Below are 21,840 nucleotides of genomic sequence, written 5' to 3' on the forward strand. Positions count from 1 at the left end.
GATTATCTTGTCTCAAACTTTTGTATTATGGGCAATGAAGTGGCGATCCATGGACAGAAATATCTTGGTCAATTCAGCCATATCTCTTCTTGTGTTGGTGCCGTCTCTACTCCGTGAAGCATGTCCATAGTGATTAAAGGGAGGAGATAGTCTGAACCGAGAACTGTAATAAGGAACGACTTCTTCGACTAATAGAGTTTACAGAATTATGTAATGTAGATTTGGGAGGTGTCTTGCGACAGAAACTGCTACTATATCCACATATATTCTCTTCTTCCATGGTAACAAAACCCTTAACTTGGCAGGGCACATATCTCCTTCATCCTTTATATTTTTAGGATAAAGAAGATATGTGCCAACCTCCCTGAAGATATGTGTCCACTTCCCTGAAAGCTGAGGAGAAGGGCATGAACTAAGTTCTGACAGTGGGATGTTTAGGGGAAGTGATGAGTACAACTTAGGAAATGTACATAAAGGGAAAGAACAATGTTCCTCCATTCTCCTTCTTACTGACTGGAATGTGTGAGTGATGTTACAGCCTCAGCAACCATCCTGAATCATGAAAAGAAGAGAAGCAAAGTGGGCAGAGAAAGAAGATAGGAGGAGCCTGATTCCTGACACTTTGGAACATGCTAGTCCTAGGTTGAGTAGCTACAGACCTTTTGCCTGTGAGGGAAAAATAAACTTCTATTTTTACCTAAGCCACTGTCATTTTAGATTTTTCTGCTACACGTAGCTTAACCTATATAGCCTTCGCCCTCAAAGTTTTCCTTGATTCACACTACATACCCCTCTGTCCTACTACCATAGGGTGGGTTAGCTGTCCTTCCTCTGCTCTCATAGCCTGCTGCAAGTATTACCATCATAATAACTTATCACAGTGTATTGTAATTATTTATGCATGTCTCTCATTTTATTCATTGCATGTGTACTGTGCATTTATTGATCACTTGTGGCAAATTATCCATGATCTATTCAGAATTAGCATTGCTCCTTCTACATCCTTCTTTGTGACCCAGAATCCCTTCCCACAAATCAATCCAAGCTGGATATCTGGCAATTAGAGTCACTCAAATAAGATTAGAAGGATGAAGAGACAGAGAAGCATTTACTTACTTTTTTTTTTTTTTTTTTTTGAGATGGAGTTTTACTCTTGTTACCCAGGCTGGAGTGCAATGGCGTGATTTCGGCTCACCGCAACCTCCACCTCCTGGGTTCAGGCAATTCTCCTGCCTCAGCCTCCTGAGTAGCTGGGATTACAGGCATGCGCCACCATGCCCAGCTAATTTTTTGTATTTTTAGTAGAGACGGGGTTTCACCATATTGACCAGGATGGTCTCCATCTCTTGACCTCGTGATCCACCCGCCTCGGCCTCCCAAAGTGCTGGGATTACAGGCGTGAGCCACCACGCTCGGCCAGCATTTACTTACTAACAGGGCAGCATTTGAGAATAGGCAACTAGAATCATCAGTGGGATCAACTGACAATTCAGGATACTGAACCCTTGAAGATTTTTTTCAAGCAGTTTCTTTACCTTTATTTCCCCAGCCTTTCACACAGCTGTATAATTCCAGTTGATTGAACTAAATCTCTCTAGACTCAGAATGTCTAGAGTAGCTTTTATTTTCCTGAGTGAAAATCACCTATTACATGCCATAACATTGAGTAGCTAAAATAGTAATGAACAAGGAAAAAAAATCCTTCACCTTCTAGAACATTCTATCTTTCCTATAAGCTTCCTGATACTGTCTGATTTGTCTTTGGCCAGTCCCAAACACAGTGCCTGGCATATAATATGTTCTTTAATAAGTTCTGGTTGAATGAGCTGACTTAGATAACATCTAGTTACCCATGAAGTTTAGGTATTATTAGGTATTGTTAAGGGAAGGTTTATACAGATAAAGAAATTGGCCAAAGATTACACTGCTCAGTAACAGCAAAGCTGAATGTCAAACACATACCTCCAGATTGTCAAGTGCATGACTTTTTCTACAAAATTCTAGGGGAGAGAATTCAGATAGCTTCAAGTTTCTGTAATCAAAGGTAGACGAATAGTTTTCTGCCACTTCTATAGTGTTTAAATAAAAGTAATTTTAAAAATAAGGCAAAACAAAAGTAAAAACAAACCTCCACCTAGAAACACTGGGAAGTTGTGGGACACTGAACCAGGGGATATTCTGCCACAATATGCAGCCTGTCCAGAGGTGAGCTCTTCTTTCCTGAAGGCCAGAAAATGCCTTTCCCCATCTAGAGAAGCAAGTGCCTGATGGCCAGTGGTCAACAATTACTTACCATCTGCACAGGAGAAACAAGAAGTCTTGCCTAGGAAGTGCTCTCCATGTCTACGAACTGAATATTCTCTTTCCCTACCTAAGGCACTTAAATCCCAAATTGTTAATTGACAGCAAACAGTCTAAGTATACCAACTAAAAGTCAAAGATTGGCAGACTGGATTCAAAATCATAAAACACAACCCAACTATATGCTCTCTACATGAAACTCATTTCAAATGCAATAACATGGGTAAATTGAAATTAAAAAGATATATTATGCAAACATTAATTTTAAAAAATAAAAAATGGCTATATTATTATGAGATAAGGTAGACTTTGTTGAAAAAAGAATTACTATGATAGAAACAAAGATGGATATTATGTAATAATAAAAGGACCAATCCACCAGGAGGAGATAATAACCTTAAATATTTATGCACCAAAATACATAAAGCAAAACCTGATAGAGATGAAAGGAGAAATATACAAATGCTCAATTTTAGTTGGGGACTTCAATATCCGTCTCTCAGCAACTGATAGAACAAAAAGTCAGCAAAGATTCAGGAAAGTGAACACCACAATCAACCCACTATTTCTAGGTAATATGACTCTCTATGTAGAAAATTCCAAGAAATATCCTAACACTAATGACATATATAGAACACTGTATCCAACAACAGCAGAATACACATTTTTTTAAGCATCATAGAATGTTCACCAAGATAGATAATATCCTAGGCCATTAAAAAGCAAACAAACAAACCAAAATCAAACAATCAAAAAGCCTCAATGAATGTGAAACAATAAAATTATACAAAGTATGTTCTCTGACCATATGGAACTAAAATAGAAATCAGTAGTAGACAACAGGAAAATCTCTACACACTTGGAAATGAAACAAAATACTTCTAAATAATTCATGAGTTGAAAAGTAAGTGTCGAAGGATGTTAAAGACATCCAAAAAAGATAATAAAATTAAAAATATAATATATATCAAAATACATACGATGTACCTATAACAGTGCTAAGAGAAAAGTATATGGTACCAAATGCTTACATTAAAATAAATTAAAAATCTCAAATCAAAAATTCACATTTTTACCTCAATAAATTAGAAAAGGAATAATACACACTGAAAGCAAGTTTAAGGAAGGAAATAAAGAGCAGAAATTGAAGAAACTGAAAAGAAGAATATAATTGATTAATAGGTAGTTCCTCAAAAAATTCAATAAAATATGTAAACCTACAGTAATATTGAAAGAGATAAAAAGAAAAAATACACAGATTATCAATATTAGAAATAAAAAATGGTTTATCGCTACAGACCCTATAGTGATTAAAAGGAAGTAAAGAAGTTATGTTTAATTCAACAACTTAGAAGAAACATACAAATTTCTCATAAAATACATACACCCAAAAATCATCCAAGATGAAAGATATGAATAGTCCTAAACCATTAAATAGACTGAATTCATAATTTAAAATTCCCTCAAAACAAATCTACAGGCCTAAATGAGTTATCTAGAGAATACTACCAAATATTTAAAGAAGATATAAAGCAATTTTACACAGCCTTTTCCAAATAGTGGAAAAAGAAGGAACACTTCCTAACTCATTTTACATGAAGTCAATATTATCCTGATGCCACAACCAGACAAAGAGAGTACCAGAAAAACTCAAAAAACTCTCATGCAGTTATCTTCAGTATCTCTCATGAACTTAGGTATAAATCTTCAACAAAACATTAGGAAATGGAATCCAGTAATATATGAAGAGAATTATACTCCATGAACAAGTAGGATTTATTCCAGCTGTACATAGTTGGTTTCACACTTAAAAATCAATAATGTAATTGACTATATTAGGCTAAGGAAGGACAACATGATTATATCAATTGAAGCAGAAGCTCTTGATAAAGTCTGACATTCAGCAAATTAATAATGAAGGAGAACTACCTCAACACGATAAAAGGCATCTACAAAAACACTGCAGCTAACATCACACATAGTGGTGAAAGAGTAAATGCTTTCCACCTAAGATCAGAGCTAAGACAAGAATGTCTACTGTCATCATTCCTAGTCATTGTAACTTTGGAATTTCTACCCACCAAAATAAAGCCAAAAAATAAGTCACAATAAGTAGGAAAGAAATTAAACTGCTACTATTACTAGATAATATGACTCTCTATGTAGAAAATTTCAAGAAATATCCTAACACTAATAATTGAGTGTATTAGTCCGTACTTACGCAGCTATAAAGGACTGCCCAAGACTGGGTAATATAAAGGAAAGAGGTTGAGTTCTGCGTGGCTGGGAAGGCCTCAGGAAACTTACAATCATGGTGGAAGGGGAACCAAACACATCCTTTCTCATATGGTGGCAGGAGAGGGAAGTGCCAAGTAAAGGGGGAAAAGCCCCTTATAAAGCCATCAGATCTCATGAGACCTCACTCACAATTACAAGAACAGCACAGGGGTAACCACTCCTGTGATTCAGTTACCTCTCACCGGGTCCCTCCTACAACATGTGAGGATTATGGGAACTACAATTCAAGATGAGATTGGGTGAGGACACAGCCAAACCACATTACTGAGTTTAGCAACCACCACAGCATATAACATCAACACACAGGAATCAATTGTGTTTCTATATACTAACAACAAATATTTGGAAGCCAAAATTTAAAACACAGTACTACTTACAATTGCTCTAAAGAAAATGAAATAATTATAAGCACAATAAAAGACATGCAAGGATTTGTATACTGAGTTACAAAATGCTTATGAAAGATACTATAGTTGACCTAAGTAAGTGACACGACATACTATCCTCATGGAATGGGACACTTAATAAAGGTGTCAATTCCCTTGGAAATGAGCTGTAGATTTCATGTGATTCCCATCAACATCCAGGCAAGACTCTTTGTAAATGTAGATGCCCTGCTCTAAAATTTATATGGACAAACACAAAACCCAGAATAGTTAAAAAAAAATCTTGAAAAAGTAGAAGAAATTGTTTTTTAGTTTCCTATGACTGATATAATAAGTTAACACAAACTTGGTGACTTAATGCGCATTTATTGTCTTACAGTTCTGGAGGTCAGAAGTCCAAATTCTGTTTCACTGGACTAAAGTCCAGGTGTGACAGCAATGGTTCCTTCTGGAGGCCCCAGGGGAGAATCTTTTTCATGCTTTTTCCAGCTTCTAGATGCTGCTGGCCTCATTGGCTCATGGGTGCATTACTTCGATTCTACTTTCATAGTCATACTGCCTTCTCTTCTGTGGTAAAATCTTCCTTTGCCTCCCTTGTATACAGACACATATAATTCATATAGGGCCCACACAGATAAGAAATAATAATTGTCCCATGTCTCAAGATCCTTAATCACCTCTGCAAAGTCCCTTTTCCTATATAGTTGATGCTTGAACAATGTGGGGACTAGTGGCGCTGGCACCCTGTACAATAGAAAATCTGCATGTAACATTTTTATATTATTTCAAAACTTATTGGAGAACGGGTGATGTTTGGTTAAATGGATACATTCTTTAGTGATGACTTCTGAGATTTTCGTGCAGCCATCACTCAAGCAGCGTACATTGTACTTGTATACTTTTATCCCTCACCCCCCCACACTTTCCTCTGAGTCCCCAAAGTCCATTGTATCATTCTTATGTCTTTGCATCCTCATAGCTTAGCTCGCACTTATGAGTGAGAACATACAATGTTTGGTTTTCCATTCCTGAATTACTTCACTTAGAATAATGGTCTCCAGTTTCATCCAGATTGCTGCAAATGCCATTATTTCTTTCCTTTTTATGACTGAGTAGCATTCCATGGTATATATGTACTACCTTTTCTTTATTCACTTGTTGATTGATGGGCATTTGTGCTGGTTCCATATTTTTGCAATTGTTAATTGTGCTGCTACAAACGTGTGTATAAGTGTCTCTTTCATATAATGATTCATTTTCCTCTGAGTCGATACACAGTAATGGGATTGCTGGTTCAAATGCTAGATCTACTTTTAGTTTTTTAAAAAATCTTCACACTGTTTTCCCCAACGGTTGTACTAGTTTACATTCCCACCAGCAGTGTAAAAGCATTCCCTTTTCACCACATCCATGCCAACATCTATTATTTGTTGATTTTTAAATTATAGCCATTCTTGCAGGAGTAAGGAGGTATTGCATTGTGGTTTTGATTTGCATTTTGCTGATTTTCAGTGATGTTGAGCATTTTTTTATATGTTTGTTGACAATTGGTATATCTTCTTTTGAGAATTGTCTATTCATATCCTTAGCCCACTTTTTGATAAGACTGCTTATTTTTTTCTTGCTGCTTTGAGTTTTGTAAAGTCTGCATATTAGTCCTTTGTCAGGAGCATAGTTTGTAAAGATTTTCTCCTACTCTTTGGGTTGTTTGGTTACTCTGCTGCTTATTTCTTTTTTTATGCAGAAGATCTTTAATTTAAATAAGTCTCATCTATTTATCTTTGTTTTGTTGCATTTGCTTTTGGGTTCTTGGTCAGGAAATATTTGCCAAAGCCAATGTCTAGAATTTTCCAATGTTATCTTCTATAATTCTTACAGTTTCAGTCTTAGATTTAAGTCTTTGATCTATCTTGAGTTGATTTTTTTACAAGGTGAGAGATGATGATCTAGTTTCATTCTTCTACATGTGGCTTACCAATGATCTGAGCACTATTTGTTGAGTAAGATGTCCTTTCCTCACTTTATGTTTTTGTTGGCTTTGTTGAAGATCAGTTGACTGTAAGTATTTGGCTTGATTTTTGGGTTCTGTATACTGTTCCATTGGTCTATGTGCCTGTTTTTATACCAGTACCATGCTGTTTTGGTGGCTATGGCCTTATAGTATAGTTTGAAGTCAGGTAATGTGATGCCTTCAGATTTGTTCTTTTGGCTTAAACTTGCTTTGGCTATGTAGGCTCTTTTCTGGTTTCATGTGATTTTTAGAATTTTTTTCTAGTTCTATGAAGAATGATAGTGGTATTTTGATGAGAATTGCATTGAATCTGTAGATTGCTTTTGGCAGTAGGATCATTTTCACAATATTTATTCTACTTATTCATGAGCATGGGATGTAATTCCATTTGTTTTTGTTATCTACAATTTCTTTCAGCAGTGTTTTGTAGTTTCCTTATAGCAGCCTTTCAGAGATTCAGGGATGGTTTAACATACGAAGTCAGTAAATGTGATACACCCCATAAACAGAATTAAAAACAAAAATCACATGATTATTTCAGTGATGCAGAGAAAGCACATTTGAAAAAATCCAGCATCCACTTATGACTAAAACCCTCAGCAAAATTGGCATAGAAGGAACATACCTTCAGGTAATAAAAGCCATCTATGACAAAACCCACAGCCAACATTATACTAAATGGGAAAAATTGAAAGCATACTCCCTGAGAACTGGAACAAGACAAGGATGCCCACTCTCACTACTTCTATTCAATGTAGTATTGGAAGTCCTAGCCAGAGCAATCAGACAAGAGAAAGAAAGAAATGGCATCCAAATCAGTAAAGAGGAAGTCAAACTGTCACTGTTCACCAGTGACCTGATCGTATATCTAGAAAGCCCTAAAGACTCATCCAAAAACTTCCTAGAACTGATAAATGAAGTCAGCAAAGTTTCAGGATACAACATTAATGTACACAAATCAGAGCATTGCTATACACCAACAGCAACCAAGATGAGAATTAAATCAAGAAATCAACTTCTTTTATAATAGCTACAAAAAATAAATAAACAAATAAAAATACTTAGGAATATACCTGCATATAACTTTTGACTCCCTTCAAACTTAACTACTAATAGCTTACTGTTGATGAAAGCTTTACTGATAACATGAATAGTTGATTAACACATATTTTGTATGTTTTTACATATTTTGTTCTTACAATAAACTAGCAAGAAAAGAATGTCATTAAGAAAATCATTAAAAAGAGAAAATAAATTTACTGTTAATTAAGTGGAAGTAGATCAACATAAAGGTCTTCATCCTCATTATCTTCACATTAAGTAGGCTGAGGAGGAGAAAGAAAAGGAGGATTTGGGCTTGCTGTCTCAGGGGAAGAGAAGGGGAAATTGTACTTGCTGTCTCAGGGGTGGCAGAGGTGGAAAAAAAGAGGAGATGGAAGGTGAGGCAAGAGAGGCAGGAGAAGCAGGCACAGTCCGTGTAACTTTGTAGAAATAGAACATAATTTCTGTCTGACTTTTTTGCTATTTCATTTCTCTAGGAATGTTTCTATAATACCAATCCTTCCACCATTTGCTTTCATTTTAATGCCCATTAGAAGGGTCTATGTCACCAAAAAAAGTGTCAAAAGAGGTTTTGAATAATAAGAACTGTTTTGGCAGATTGTCTAATATCGGTTTGTTTTCTGGCCCTGCTTCTTCTACATCTTCTTCTTCATAATCTGGAACCAGTTCAGAAGAACTCCTCAAGTCATCATCTGTTAATTCCTCTGGTGTGGTGTCCATTAGCTCTTTAATTTCCCCAAGATCCATATCTTGAAATTCTTCATCCCCTACCTTTTTAACCATATCCACAGTCTGTTTTATGATTTCCTTAACTGGCTCTGTTGTAAATCCTGTGAAGGATTGCCTTTGTTGCCCAGGCCTTCTTTCTGTACAACCAAAAAAAAAAAAACTGGCAACTGGTACTTATATTTTACTTTCAAGTCTTGGGGGTTAGCAGCTTTATAGAGAAGGGCAGTCATTATCATAAACCCAACTGCATTTGCACAAAATGATAGAGTTAGCCCATCCCCTCCTGTGAAAAGTCCTGGCCTTCACTTCTTTTTCTTACTAATAAATGTCCTCTGCAGCATTTTTTTTCCTGCAGAATAGAACACTTCTGTCTACATTGAAAAGTTGTTCAGGCAAATTTTCTTTCTTTTTTCTTAATGGCATCTGAAAGATCGTCCGCTGCCTCTTGGTCAGCAGGAGTTTTCTTCTCCTGTCATCTTGACATTTTTAGAGCCAAATATCTTTCTAAAAGTATTAAATTGTTCTTTGCTGGCATGAAATTCTCCAACTTTGGATACTTCATCTTTTTCCTTTAATAGTGATTTCACTTTTTTTGAATTACATTAGAGTCTATAGGTGTGCCTTTCTTACAGCAATCCTGCACCTGTATAAAAATTGCATTTTCAATATGATAAGTATATTTTACAGAAAGTACAGGTTTTCATACCTGAAGCAATAGTTTCACAAATATACTTTTCTTTGTTTACAACAGATGTATTTATGCTGGATTTATTTATCTTAAAATGGCAGATTGAGGTCTCAGTTGCAGCCTTCAAGCTATGGTACATATCGAACAATTCAACTTATTTTTTTGTAATGTCAAGGCTTTTCTCACTTCTTGGGAGTCCTTCCAGCATCACTAGTGACACTTCATATAGTTCCCATAGTGCTATTTACGGTATTGCACCAAACATGATAAAAAATACATGAAAACCACAAGAGATCACTTTTTACTGTGAAAAACAATTTACTGGAGAGACATAAACTGCTCACTTCGAGATACTTAGCATAATCAGCATTTTAAGTGATGCTCGCAACACCTGAGCTCACAACAATAGCAACAGGAGGTGGCCACAAAATTATTAACGTGATATGTGCTATAGTTAATTTTATGCTGTTATGATTGAATACTGTTGTATTAGTCCATTTTCATGTTGCTGATAAAGACATATCAGAGACTGGGAAGAAAAAGAGGTATAATTGGACTTACAGCTCTACATGGCTCGGGAGGCTTCAGAATCGTGGTGAGAGACAAAAGGCACTTCTTAAATGGTGGCAGAAAGAGAAAATGAGGAAGATGTGAAAGCAGAATTCCCTGATAAAACCATCAGATCTTGTGAGACTTATTCACTACCACAAGAACAGTATAGGATAAACTGCCCCCATGATTCAAATTATCTCCCACCGGGAGTCCCTCCTATAACACATGGGAATTAAAGGAGTACAGTTCAAGATGAGATTTGGGGTGGGGACACAGAGCAAAACCATATCAACTGTATCTTCATGTTTGTTTACATTGCTCTCAACTGCAAGTGGTCTCTTTTTACAATAAATTGGTATATATTTTATGGAAGCAAATAATCAAATAAACTAGCATCTATCTGTTTTATGTATTCAGTACATTCCTGTTTCTTTCCTTTTTTAAAAATATTTTTAGGCTATATGGTTCATCTTCAATTTTTTTCAAATTTTCAGAACCCCCCCCCGCAAAGTTTTTCAATATGTTTATCTTGAAAAATCCACATGTAGGTGGACCCACACAGTTCAAACTCATGTTATTTAAGGGCTGACTGTACAAGTAACATTCACAAGTTTCAGATATTAGGACCTGAATAGTTTTAGGGCCATTACTCAGCCTCCCAAAAAAAGCAAAAATAACACTGCCTAATATTAAGGCTAATTATATAAGCTAAAATAATCAAAACAGTATCAAATTTGTGGAGAGAGAGACACATAGATTAATGGTACAGAACAGAGAACTCAGAAATAGACACACACAATTATGTTCAATTAATTGTGCAAAAGCAATTCACTATGGGGAAGATATTCGATATGTGTATTAGTCTGTTTTCATACCACTATTTTAAAAATTCCCCAAGACTGAGTAATTTATAAAGGAAAGAGGTTTAATTGATTCACAGTTCAACATGGTTGGAGAGACCTTAGAAAACTTACAGTCACGGCAGAAAGTGAAGGGGAAGCAAGGCACCTTCTTCATAAGGAAGTAGGAAGGAGAAGCACCGAGTGAAGGGAAAGGAGCCCTGTATAAAACCATCAGATCTCCTAAGAACTCACTCACTGTCATGAGAACAGCATGGGAGAAGCCACCCCCATGATTCAATTACCTCTACCTGGGCTCTCCCTTGACACATGGGAATAAAGAGGATTTAAAATTCCCACAGCCAATATCATACCGAATGGGCAAAAACTAGAAGCATTCCCTTTGAAAACTGGTACTAGACAAGGATGCCCTCTTTCACCACTCCTATTCAATATAATATTGGAAGTCCTACCCAGAGCAATTAGGCAAGAAAAAGAAATAAAGGACATTCAATTAGGAAAAGAAGAAGTCAAATTGTCCCTACTTGCAGATGACATGATCATATTTAGAAGACCCCATTGTCTCAGCCCAAAACCTCCTTAAGCTGATAAGCAACTTCAGCAAATTCTCAGGATATAAAATCAACGTGCAGAAATCCCAAGCATTCCTATACACCAACAATAGACCAACAGAGAGCCAAATTATGAGCAAACTCCCATTTATAATTGCTACAAAGAGAATAAAATACCTAGGAATACAACTAACAAGGATGTAAAGGACCTCTTCAAGGGGAACTACAAACCACTGATCAAGGAAATAAGAGAGGATACAAACGGATGGAAAAACATTCCATGCTCACAGTTAGGAAGAACCAATATTGTGAAAACGACCATACTGCCCAAAGTAATTTATAGATTCAGTGCTATCCCCGTCAAGCTACCATTGACCTTCTTCAAAGAACTGGAGAAAAAGCCTCTTTAAACTTCATATGGAGCCAAAAGAGAGCCTGCATAGCCAAGACAATCCCAAGCAAAAAGAATAAAGCTAGCGGCATCATGCTACCTGACTTCGAACTATACCACACGGCTACAGTAATCAAAACAGCATGGTACTGGTACCAAAACAGATATAGACCAATGGAACAGAACAGAAGCCTTGGAAGCATTTCCACACATCTACAACCATCTGATCTTTGACAAACCTGACAAAAACAAGCAATGAGGAAAGGATTCCCTGTTTAATAAATGGTGTTGGGAAAACTGGCTAGCCATATGCAGGAAGATGAAACTGGACCCCTTCCTTACATCTTATACAAAAATTAACTCCAGATGGATTAAAGATTTAAACATAAGAACTAACACCATAAAAACCCTAGAAGAAAACCTAGGCAACACCATTCAGGACATTGGTGTAGGCAAGGACTTCATGACTAAAACACCAAAAGCAGTGGCAACAAAAGCCAAAATAGACAAATGGGATCTAATTAAACTTAAGAGCTTCTGCACAGCAAAAGAAACAATCATGAGAGTGAACCAGCAACCAACAGAATGGGAAAAAATTTTTGCAATCTACCCATCTGACAAAGGGCTAATATCCAGAATCTACTAACACCTGAAGCAGATTTACAAGAAAAAAACAAACTCATTCAAAAGTGGGTGAAGGAGATGAATAGACATTTTTCAAAAGAAGACATTTATGCATCCAACAAACATATGAAAAGAAGCTCATCATCACTGGTCATTAGAGAAATGCAAATCAGAACCACATTGAGATACATCTCATGCCACTTAGAATGGTGATCATTAAAAAATCTGGAGGCAACAGATGCTGGAGAAGTTGTGGAGAAAAAGGAACACTTTTACACTGTTGGCAGGAGTGTAAATTAGTTCAACCATTATGGAGGACAGTGTGACGATTCCTCAAGGATCTAGAAACAGACATTCCATTTGACCCAGCAATCCTATTACTGGGTATATACCCAAAGAATTATAAATTGTTCTATTATAAAGACACATGCACAAATATGTTCATTGTGATGCTGTTTATAATAGCAAAGATCTGGAACCAACCCAAATGCCCATCAGTGATAGACTGGACAAAGAAAATGTGGCACCTATACACCATGGAGTACTATGCAACCATAAAAAATGATGAGTTCGTGCCCTTTGTAGAGACATGGATGAATCTAGAAACCATCATTCTCAACAAACTGACACAGGAACAGAAAACCAAACACCGCATGTTTTCACTTATAGGTGGGTGACGAACAACGAGAACATTTGGGCAGAGGGAAGGGGAACAACACACATTGGGGTAGGTGGTGGGGTGGAAGAGAGAGGAGAGGAGGGACATCAGCGGGTAAGGAGGTTGGGGAGGGATAACACCAGGAGAAATGCCTGATGTAGGTGATGGGGAAGAGGAGGATGGAGACAGCAAATCACCAGGGCATGTATGTAGCTATGCAACAATCCTGCAGCATGCAGGATGTGCACATGTACCCTAATAAAAAAAATTCAAGATGAGATTTAAATCTCATGTTGAATTATAATTCCCCGTGCTGAGGGAAGGACTTGGTAGGAGATAATTGGATCATGGGTGCAGATTTCCTTCTGGCTATTCTCATGATAGTTAGGAGTTCTCATGAGATCTGAAGGTTTAAAAGTGTGTGGCTCCTTCCCCTTTATCTCTGTATCTGTCACCATATGAAGATGTGCCTGCTTTCCCTTTGCCTTCTGCCATGATTGTAAGTTTCCTGAGGCCACCCAGCTATGTGTCCTATACAGTCTACAGAACTGTGAGTTAATTGAACCTCTTTATAAACTACCCAGTCTCATGTAGTTCTTTATTGCTGTCCAAGAAGGGACTAATACAATAGTCTTTTCAGCAAATAGTTTGGGAACAATTAAACATCCATAGGCAAAAAAACTTAAAAACAACCCAACCTAAACCTCACACCTTATATAAAATTAACTTAACATAGATAATGCACTTCAATATAAAGCATAAAGTATAAAACTTAACAAACAATAGGAGAAAATCTTAAAAACCTAGGTGAAAACTTCTTAGACTTGACACCAAAAGCATCATTCTTAAAGAAAAATTTGATAAATTGGACTTTATCAAATTCAAAACTTCTGTGAAAGACCCAGTTAAAGAATGAAAACACTACCTACAAACTGGGAGAAGACATTTGAACTTCAGATATCTAAATAAACGACTGAATGAATCAGAACTACAAGAAAACCTGCTAACCTCTCCCCATTGTCCCAAGCCCTCTAATTTCTCAGCTGCTGTGGCCTGAAGCCTCCAGGCGCCACATAATTCAAGATAGCCTGAAAATGCCTCCTCCCAGTTCAAGTATGGCAGATTTTCGGAAGTTTTTTTGCAGAAGCAAAGCGCACAGTCTTCATTTCAGGGGCTAGTGTTAGTGCGGTAAGTGGGGTTCCACCCTTCAGAGGAGCCGGAGGTCATTGGGGAAAATGTCAGCTCAGGCCCTGGTGGCTCCCCGGGCCTCTGCCCACGCCCTCCCAGGTGCGGGAACTCCCCAGTGTGAGTGAGAGGTCAGACAGGGCGGGAGCCCAGCCCCGCACCTCGCCACCACCAAATGTGAGGCCCTGCTAGGCACACAGGGCCACTGGGGCATGATCATGACAGAACATCCATGGGTGGCACCCCAGGCTGGCACCAAGAACCTTCTAGAAATCCATCCTAGCTTATGTTAAACTCCATGTACCTTTTGTGGAGTGGTGTGTGAGAATTACAAGAGTCCGGTTTGTCCACCTTTATTATGAGTAGGTGCTCCAGTACCTGGAACGCAAGATGCCAGAATCCCAGTTGAGAAACTTCCCCGGTGTTAAGAGGCAGAGAGCAGGGGGTGCTGCAACTTCAGCCCTGTGGTTAGGCGAAAACCTGGATCCTGCCATTCCGGAGGAGGCTGACAGAGAGCTCACCCTTGTGACTATGTCTAGTGGCATGCATTCCCCCTGTGGTGTAACCAACCGCTGTGTTTGCCCACCCGAAGTCTGCCAGGGGAGTGCCAGTGACCGAATTTAACATGGAGACCACCCCAGCCATGAGAAAATTCAGGCTTCATTTTCAAGAACGCTGTGGTAGGGTGCTTCCTGAAGCCCCTGCTGGTCATGGAAATGAAACTGTTTCTTAAGCATCCTGGGAAGAAACAAATTATAGTCTATCTAAGTATGATCCAAAAGTATCTTGATTCCCTGGCTGGAATTCAACCTGTTGTTAAGTGTTTGGGGCTCAGAAGTAGCAAGAGCAAAGGTATTTTGAAGTCACAGAACTATAAAGTTAATGTATGTTATTTGGTTTGAACTGAAACATAAGAGACCTTTGATATATTTTGTCGGTTACTGGGAAGAAAAAAGTGTTGTAATTAGATCGTCTTAAAAATGTAATTATCTTGATGATATTTTTCCTATTTGGGCAAAGACAGAAGTAGAGGGGTAAAACCTTGCTATTTAATGTAGCACAAGTTTTAATGGAAAATAAAATTATTCTCTACAGTAAGGTAACTACCTACTTGTATAAAGATGTTACCCCAGGAACAAAAATTCTTTATTACCTGTAACATTTAAAAACTTGTTCTTCCCTTTCTCAAGGTTAGTATTTGCCACTTGAATTTTAATAATCTCTTTGCTCACCTATGAGGAACAACAATAAATGCATTACATTTTCAAGGAGAATTATCTTGGAGAATAACCAAGGTAGAGTATTTTCTTTTGGAAGTGGATTTACTCCATTAGGAATTTCAGCGAAGAATTTTTTTTTTTTTTTTTTTTTGAAGAATGGAATTTATAAAAAGCTATATGGTAGAATCACTTGGGTATTTTCCAAGTGGTTGAGAATAATTGCTATGAAAATGAATAGGGAAAATTTTAAATAACTATTTTAAAAGGAACCACTGAATGGATTTTCCAGCCTTGAAACTGTCTATTATACCATGAAATCGTGTTTATGATTCCTTCTCAACAATGTGCTTCTCCTCTAGAAACACATACATTGTTCAATAGATATTTTCTCAATTGTATTTTGCAGCAAAAAAAAAAAAAAAAAAAAAAATCACTAGATTAAGAGCCTCTCCTCTGCACCTCTCCCAAGTTGAAAGAACTCTCAAAAGCAAGGATATGTGTATTTATTCCCTCACTCAAAAATTATGTTCAAATATAAAATTAATCTCTAAAAACTCCCTTATGGGGGAGTCTCTTAAATATCATTTCTCCTTTTATCTTTCATCCTGCTCCCTATTGCCTATATCCAGTATTTCAGGCCACGGAGGGCAGAGATTTGCTTTGCACCTGCTTCCTCTGAGACAGCAACACTGTGACCATCTTCCTCAAAGATGCCTGGAGTTCTTCTGGATGTCAGTCCAGGAAAGGTGCAAAACCGCTCTGCATTTCGGGGACCTCCCTGAAACACCTCCCTCCCACATTGGATAATTTCAACATGGCAGGGACATCCATGTGTGATGTTCTTATTGGAAACCTTTAACAGACATGGTTTAAATTTTAATATAATGGGCAATGTTTTGTTTTTTAATGAGACAAATTTGTACAGCTGATTGCATGCAGGAAAAGCTTTATTAAGTCAAGAAGCTGTTACACTTTTAAAAATTGCTAGCGGAATACTCAAACATTTTTAAACGACATGGGAAACTACTAACATCTTTAGTGAGAAAGTTCCACTTTCACAGTTTTCTCTGCTCCCACACCCCTAATGATCAGCTATAGCATATTCATTTTTTTTTTGTTTAGAATACATGTCTTCAAGCACTTTATCAAAAGCTTTTGTTGTAAAAACACATTTCTCAATTACACAATTAAAAGACACGATTAAACACTTACAGGATATGGAATGTTTTAAAGTGATACACAATAATAGGGTTACCAAAAGGACACCTTCCAATTTCTCTTTCTATTCATTTTGACATTTTGTTCTTTTCAAAACATTTTCTCTTATTACATTTATTATTAAAGGCCTTACTTTGAATCCATCATGTTCCTTTTTGTTCTCCTCTTCAAATGCCAATGTTTTAACAATTTGAATTATCTGGCCTGGGAAAAGGTAAAGTTATTAACTTACAAGGTACATTTATTGACAATATGATTGTTACAGTCTAAACAGCACAAAATCAACCATGTACAGGTAACACAATGAAATCAGTCCACATTTTCTACACACTACAGGGTAGGAAGGGCTGGCTCCTAAGGCCCAGGGCTCACATGATCACGCACTTGTCAAGCATCTTCTCAATGGTCTTGGGCGTCTGGGACTTCTTCTCGGGCTCCTGGAGGTCGGGGTCGGGCTGGTTCTGGTAATCCAGCAGCATGTGGAACAGCTCCTGCACATTCACATCTGCCTTGGCCGAGATCTCCATGAAGGCGCAATTCCACTCCAGCGCACAGGTGACACCATCACTCAGGGTCACCTCGCGGTGGGTGTCATCACTTTTATTTCCCACCAGCACAATGGGGAACTTATGCAGATTGTTACCTTTGATCTTGCAGATCAGCTCATAGAAGGACTTCAGCTCTTCCAGGGTTTCCTTCTTGGTGACTGAGTAGACCAGGACGAAGGCGTGGCCCCGGGCTATAACGTGGCGCTGCAGAGCGCGGTTGTGGTTGTCGTCGCCACTCTTGCTATCGGTGATGTGCAGGGAAAGCACACCGTGGCTGCAGCCCAGCAACTGGCAGTAAGCATTTTCAATGGTTGGCAGGTATTCATGACGGAAGTTGCCGGTCGCCCACTTCTGCAGCAGCGTGCTTTTCCCCACACCAGCGGTGCCGACTACCACGACGCGGTAATCTCTGATATTTCTGTTGGGCTTGAAGGCGCGGAGGATGAGCATAGCGGGCAGGAGCCGCAACCGCTCCAGCAGCTGCTGTTGTTCCTTGGAGCCAAAGCTAACGTTACCCATCGTTGGGATTCGGAGGGGAGTTGCGCGCACAAGTTCTCTCACACTTAGCTGGCAGCAGGAGACTCCTAGGAAGAAAGCGAGAGGGAGAGAGATTATATTGGTAACCTACGATGTTGTCAGATCACGTCAGCCTGGTCAGCTGGTCCACTAGGACTCTAGAGAGAGTCCACCCGGTGACGCAAAGAGGTGCACACAGCGAGAAAAAAATTCCCAAGCACACAGTTCAGCCTGTTGGACCGAGGGACCAGCAGGTGATACATATTCAACAGACCTGTGGTTTGCTTTTTACCATCTAGAAAGCGCAACAAATAGTACCTTTTGTTTTCTTTCCTTAAACTGTTTTATTAAATTCTCACTATGCCCCTACAAGAAATTTATTCACAAAAATCAATTACTTACTCTCATTTCCTCACTTGTAAAATGAAGATTTTAATTGAAGAAGACTGAACAGTCACAGAGAAATAGGTGGGGAATATTCCCTACACTCCGGGGCTGAATGCCCAGGGGACATTTAGAGTGACACCGCTGCCCTGGTTAAAGCTACAGAATCATCAATACAGGGGAAAGGAGGGGGGTTTTGGAGTTGATGGTGGGGGGTGGGGTAGGGAAGGTGCCTGCAGTCAGCGCAGCCCCAGAAGAGGCATGGGTGGCACCTTTGCTCTGAGCATGCTGTCACCCTGTGCCACCATGAGCTGGGGGAGGAGGGTCTCAGTGTGTGAATCCTTAGTCGCAATGATAGTGGAGTTAAAAATATGTATATATGAGACACTTTCTTTTCAGGATCTCATCTCTGCTAAGAAAAGATTCTAAATATTGAATGAGTTTTTCTACAGAACAGTGGTTTCTCTTTTGCAATGGACTACCTTTAACAAAATACTTTTAATTCAGCCTTATGCAAATAGAGGAAATTTCAGGATTTGAACAGCCAATGAACTTTTTGAGTTCAGGAACATGGTAGATTAGGTTTATGAGAACTTTTTCTCAGAGGTATCCTCAATACCAGACAGCTGTCCAGTGGGACTGCTTCAGAAGCATCCTAGGTCAGATGGAAAAAAGTTCTAGGGACTCTGCAGACAGACCACACAGCTGGCCTCTGTAGAGAGGTAGGAATAGTGTAAGGCAATGTCATTCCTTTGGCACTAAGTATAGAAATTTATACATGTTTCTAGTTGACGATGGTCATTAAAATATACTTCTCTTCAGGTACAGCTACGATCGCGTCATGTACAATACCAGAAATAGAAGAGAGGCTTTTTGTGAGTGGCACACTCCCTATGTAAACTAGGCTTTTTTGCTGGCTGCACAGTTGAACACATATTATCTCAGTACTAGGGAAAAGGACCCTTTTTAGAATGTGCAAGGTCTATGACAGTAACATGTCCATATTAGAGTTTTGGTGGGTTTTGTTTGTTTTTGAGTCAGGGTCTTGCTCTGTCCCTCAGGCTGGAGTGCAGTAATGTGATCATGGCTCACTTCAGCCTTAACCTTCTGGGATCAATCAATCCTCTCACCTCAGCCTCACAAGTAGATGGGACTACAGGCATTTGACACTACGCCCAGCTAATTTTTTCATTTTTTGTAGAGACAGGGTTTCACTGTGTTGTCCAAGTTCCTGTGTTCAAGTGATCCTCCCACCTCAGCGTCCCAAAGTGTTGGGATTACAGGTGTGAGAAAACATGCCCACCCCATAGTAGAGTTTTGATTTGAAAAAAAACAACAACAAAAAGACAACTTGTTGTTGCTGGTTGTTATACCCTCAGACTTACTTGCTTCTAATTCCAGTCTGGCTTCTTTAAGATAGTGTGATTCTAAGAATGTTCTAAACTTAAGTAGCAAAATTTAAGCAGATGATTTTATATTCTTGATTAAAGGGGACCAGGGATGTTAATAAATATTGGAAATTGATATAAAATAAATATATACATATATCTAAACCATTCATTTTTGCAGCTTTCAGGTAAAATCTAGCACTTTGTTCCAGTCTATGAGATGTGGTTAGTGGATATCATCTAATATTAAGTAATGATATCAGTTATCCAAATCCTGGATACAATTCCTTTAGCAATGATGAATTTAATAGAATTTAGCTTAAAAAACTAGGAGATTTCTGCTACAGTGATGCAATCTTACACATCTTATTTGCAAAAGTCAACAGTGCAAATTTCTGTAGGGCCTCATGCACTAATAGTTCTCTAGTCACAGAAATCCTAGCCCTGTCTGCACTGTCCACAACTATTACAAATTCCATGTTAGTATTAACAAGAGTTTCAGTAAAGACCAAAGTATCTGTCTGCCACCAACATCCCACATTAGGAAATGTGCATTATTAATGACTCCGTTTTACATTACTTCCTACTGTAGGGGATGTATGTACAAATTCATTCATAGAAAATTGGTAAAGCAGCCGGGCACAGTGGCTTATGCCTGTAATCCTAGCACTTTGGGAGGTCAAGGTGGGAGGATTGCTTGAGCTTAGGAGTTCAAACCAGCCTGGGTAACAGAAGGAGACCCCCTTCTCTATCAAAAAGAAAATGAAAGAAAAAATTGGTAAAGGACGCACGCGATAATTGAAATTTCCAGATGTGAAGAGAATTCTCATTCTCAGGCAGTGGACCCCTCTCCCCACAACACTCCTTCCAGCTTCCCAAGCCACCTAGCCTCAGGCTGAGGGGGAGGTGAAAGTTTCCAGGAACCAGAGGGAGGCCAAACTCCGCGGCCGTGCCGCGCTCAAGGTCCCGCCGCTGCTGCTGCGGCACTAGCCTGGCTCGTGGACATCGCCATGCGCCTACAGGGTCGGGTTTCTCTTTGGTGGCTGCGGTGGTAGCTACCCTCCTTGCCCATTTCAATCTTACTTTCATATCCCATCACTCCACTCTTATTTCCCGAACACTAGCAACCTAAGCAGCTGTAATAGTGGATACTGTGTCAACCTTTATGCGCGTACACTTACCAAACCTCGTTCTACTGTATTTAAAAAGTGCTAGCTTCCCAACGGGACTATCCTATTTGCTGTTGCGGGACCCGCTAGGATCCCGCAGGGGCTGCGGATGACTCTTGCATAATCTCACCAAGAAAGACCTGGTGCCAGGTGCAGGGACAACTCGCACATAAACTACTGTGTGACAGCATCTGCTGGGTCTGGCACACGTTGTTTTCAAGTATCAACTATCCCTAAAAAAAGCGAAAGAAAGACTTACCTTTCTCGGAGGCACGAACTAAGCAGCCTAGAAGACAAACGCGCTGCTCGCAGAGATGGCCGCGGCAACCAGTTGGACACTCCAAGCTCTCTCTGCTCCGCGGCTTTAAATTCCGACGTGATCACAGGAGCGGGGTGCGGGGGCGCAGGGAGTGTGGGTAACAGGCATAGATTCCGCTTGCGCCATGCGTGGTGGGAAAACAGCCCTGAGGGGCTGACCCAACGCAGAGCGGCGGGAGGTCCGCTTGACAACGCCAACGCAAGAGTCCAAGTTCAGGGCGGCATTACAAGTTGGGGAGGAATGATTAAACTGTGGACTTTTCTCACCTGTTGGAATAAGCTTCAGGCTAAACTTTGCCAACACAAACCGGTCCAACTGATTTTTGACAAAGGTCCAAAAGCAGTTTAATGCAGGAAAGATAATCTTTTCGACAAATGATACTGGAAAGATAGGACATCCATAGACAACTCCCTCCCAGAAAAAAACAAAAAACAAAAATGCTTAAATAAAAATTAAGTGGCTAAGTGGCTAGATATAACTAATGCGTAAAATTACAAAACTTTTAAAAAACAACGAAAAATCTTTATTGTTTAAGGCTAGGCAAAAGGTTCTTTTTTAAAATATATACTTTAAGTTCTGGGGTACATGTGCAGAACTTGCAGGATTGTTGCATAGGCAAAAGGTTCTTACATTGACATACGCAAAAAAGAAATTTTGATGAATTAGACCTCATAAATTTAAAAGTTTTGCTTTGTGAAAGACCCTGTAAAGATACTGAAAAGGTTTACCTAGGAGAAACTATGTACAAGCCACATATCTGGCATATAACCAGTATCTAGAAT

At 38.9% G+C, this 21,840-nt stretch overlaps 1 protein-coding gene and 1 long non-coding RNA gene across 2 annotated transcripts in view; one reads left to right on the plus strand and one right to left on the minus strand.

The window, feature by feature from the left end:
* Positions 1–21,840, plus strand: part of LOC118142976 (uncharacterized) — a 249,818-nt gene that overhangs the window by 174,941 nt on the left and 53,037 nt on the right. The gene's annotated exons all lie outside the window — the stretch shown is intronic.
* Positions 16,446–21,092, minus strand: DIRAS3 (DIRAS family GTPase 3). Its single transcript, XM_035251836.3, has 2 exons — positions 20,999–21,092; positions 16,446–17,866 (listed from the first exon to the last, which is right to left on the minus strand). Exon 2 carries the CDS (start codon positions 17,799–17,801, stop codon positions 17,103–17,105), a length of 699 nt encoding a protein of 232 aa, XP_035107727.1. The 5' UTR covers positions 17,802–17,866; positions 20,999–21,092; the 3' UTR covers positions 16,446–17,102.

Source organism: Callithrix jacchus, chromosome 7 (assembly GCF_049354715.1).
Source record: "Callithrix jacchus isolate 240 chromosome 7, calJac240_pri, whole genome shotgun sequence".
NCBI lineage: Eukaryota > Metazoa > Chordata > Mammalia > Primates > Cebidae > Callithrix > Callithrix jacchus.

What these genes read in the sequence shown, in the direction of transcription:
- DIRAS3 (XM_035251836.3), bottom strand. Translation starts at nt 17,801, where the DNA reads ATGGGTAACGTTAGCTTTGGCTCCAAGGAACAACAGCAGCTGCTGGAG.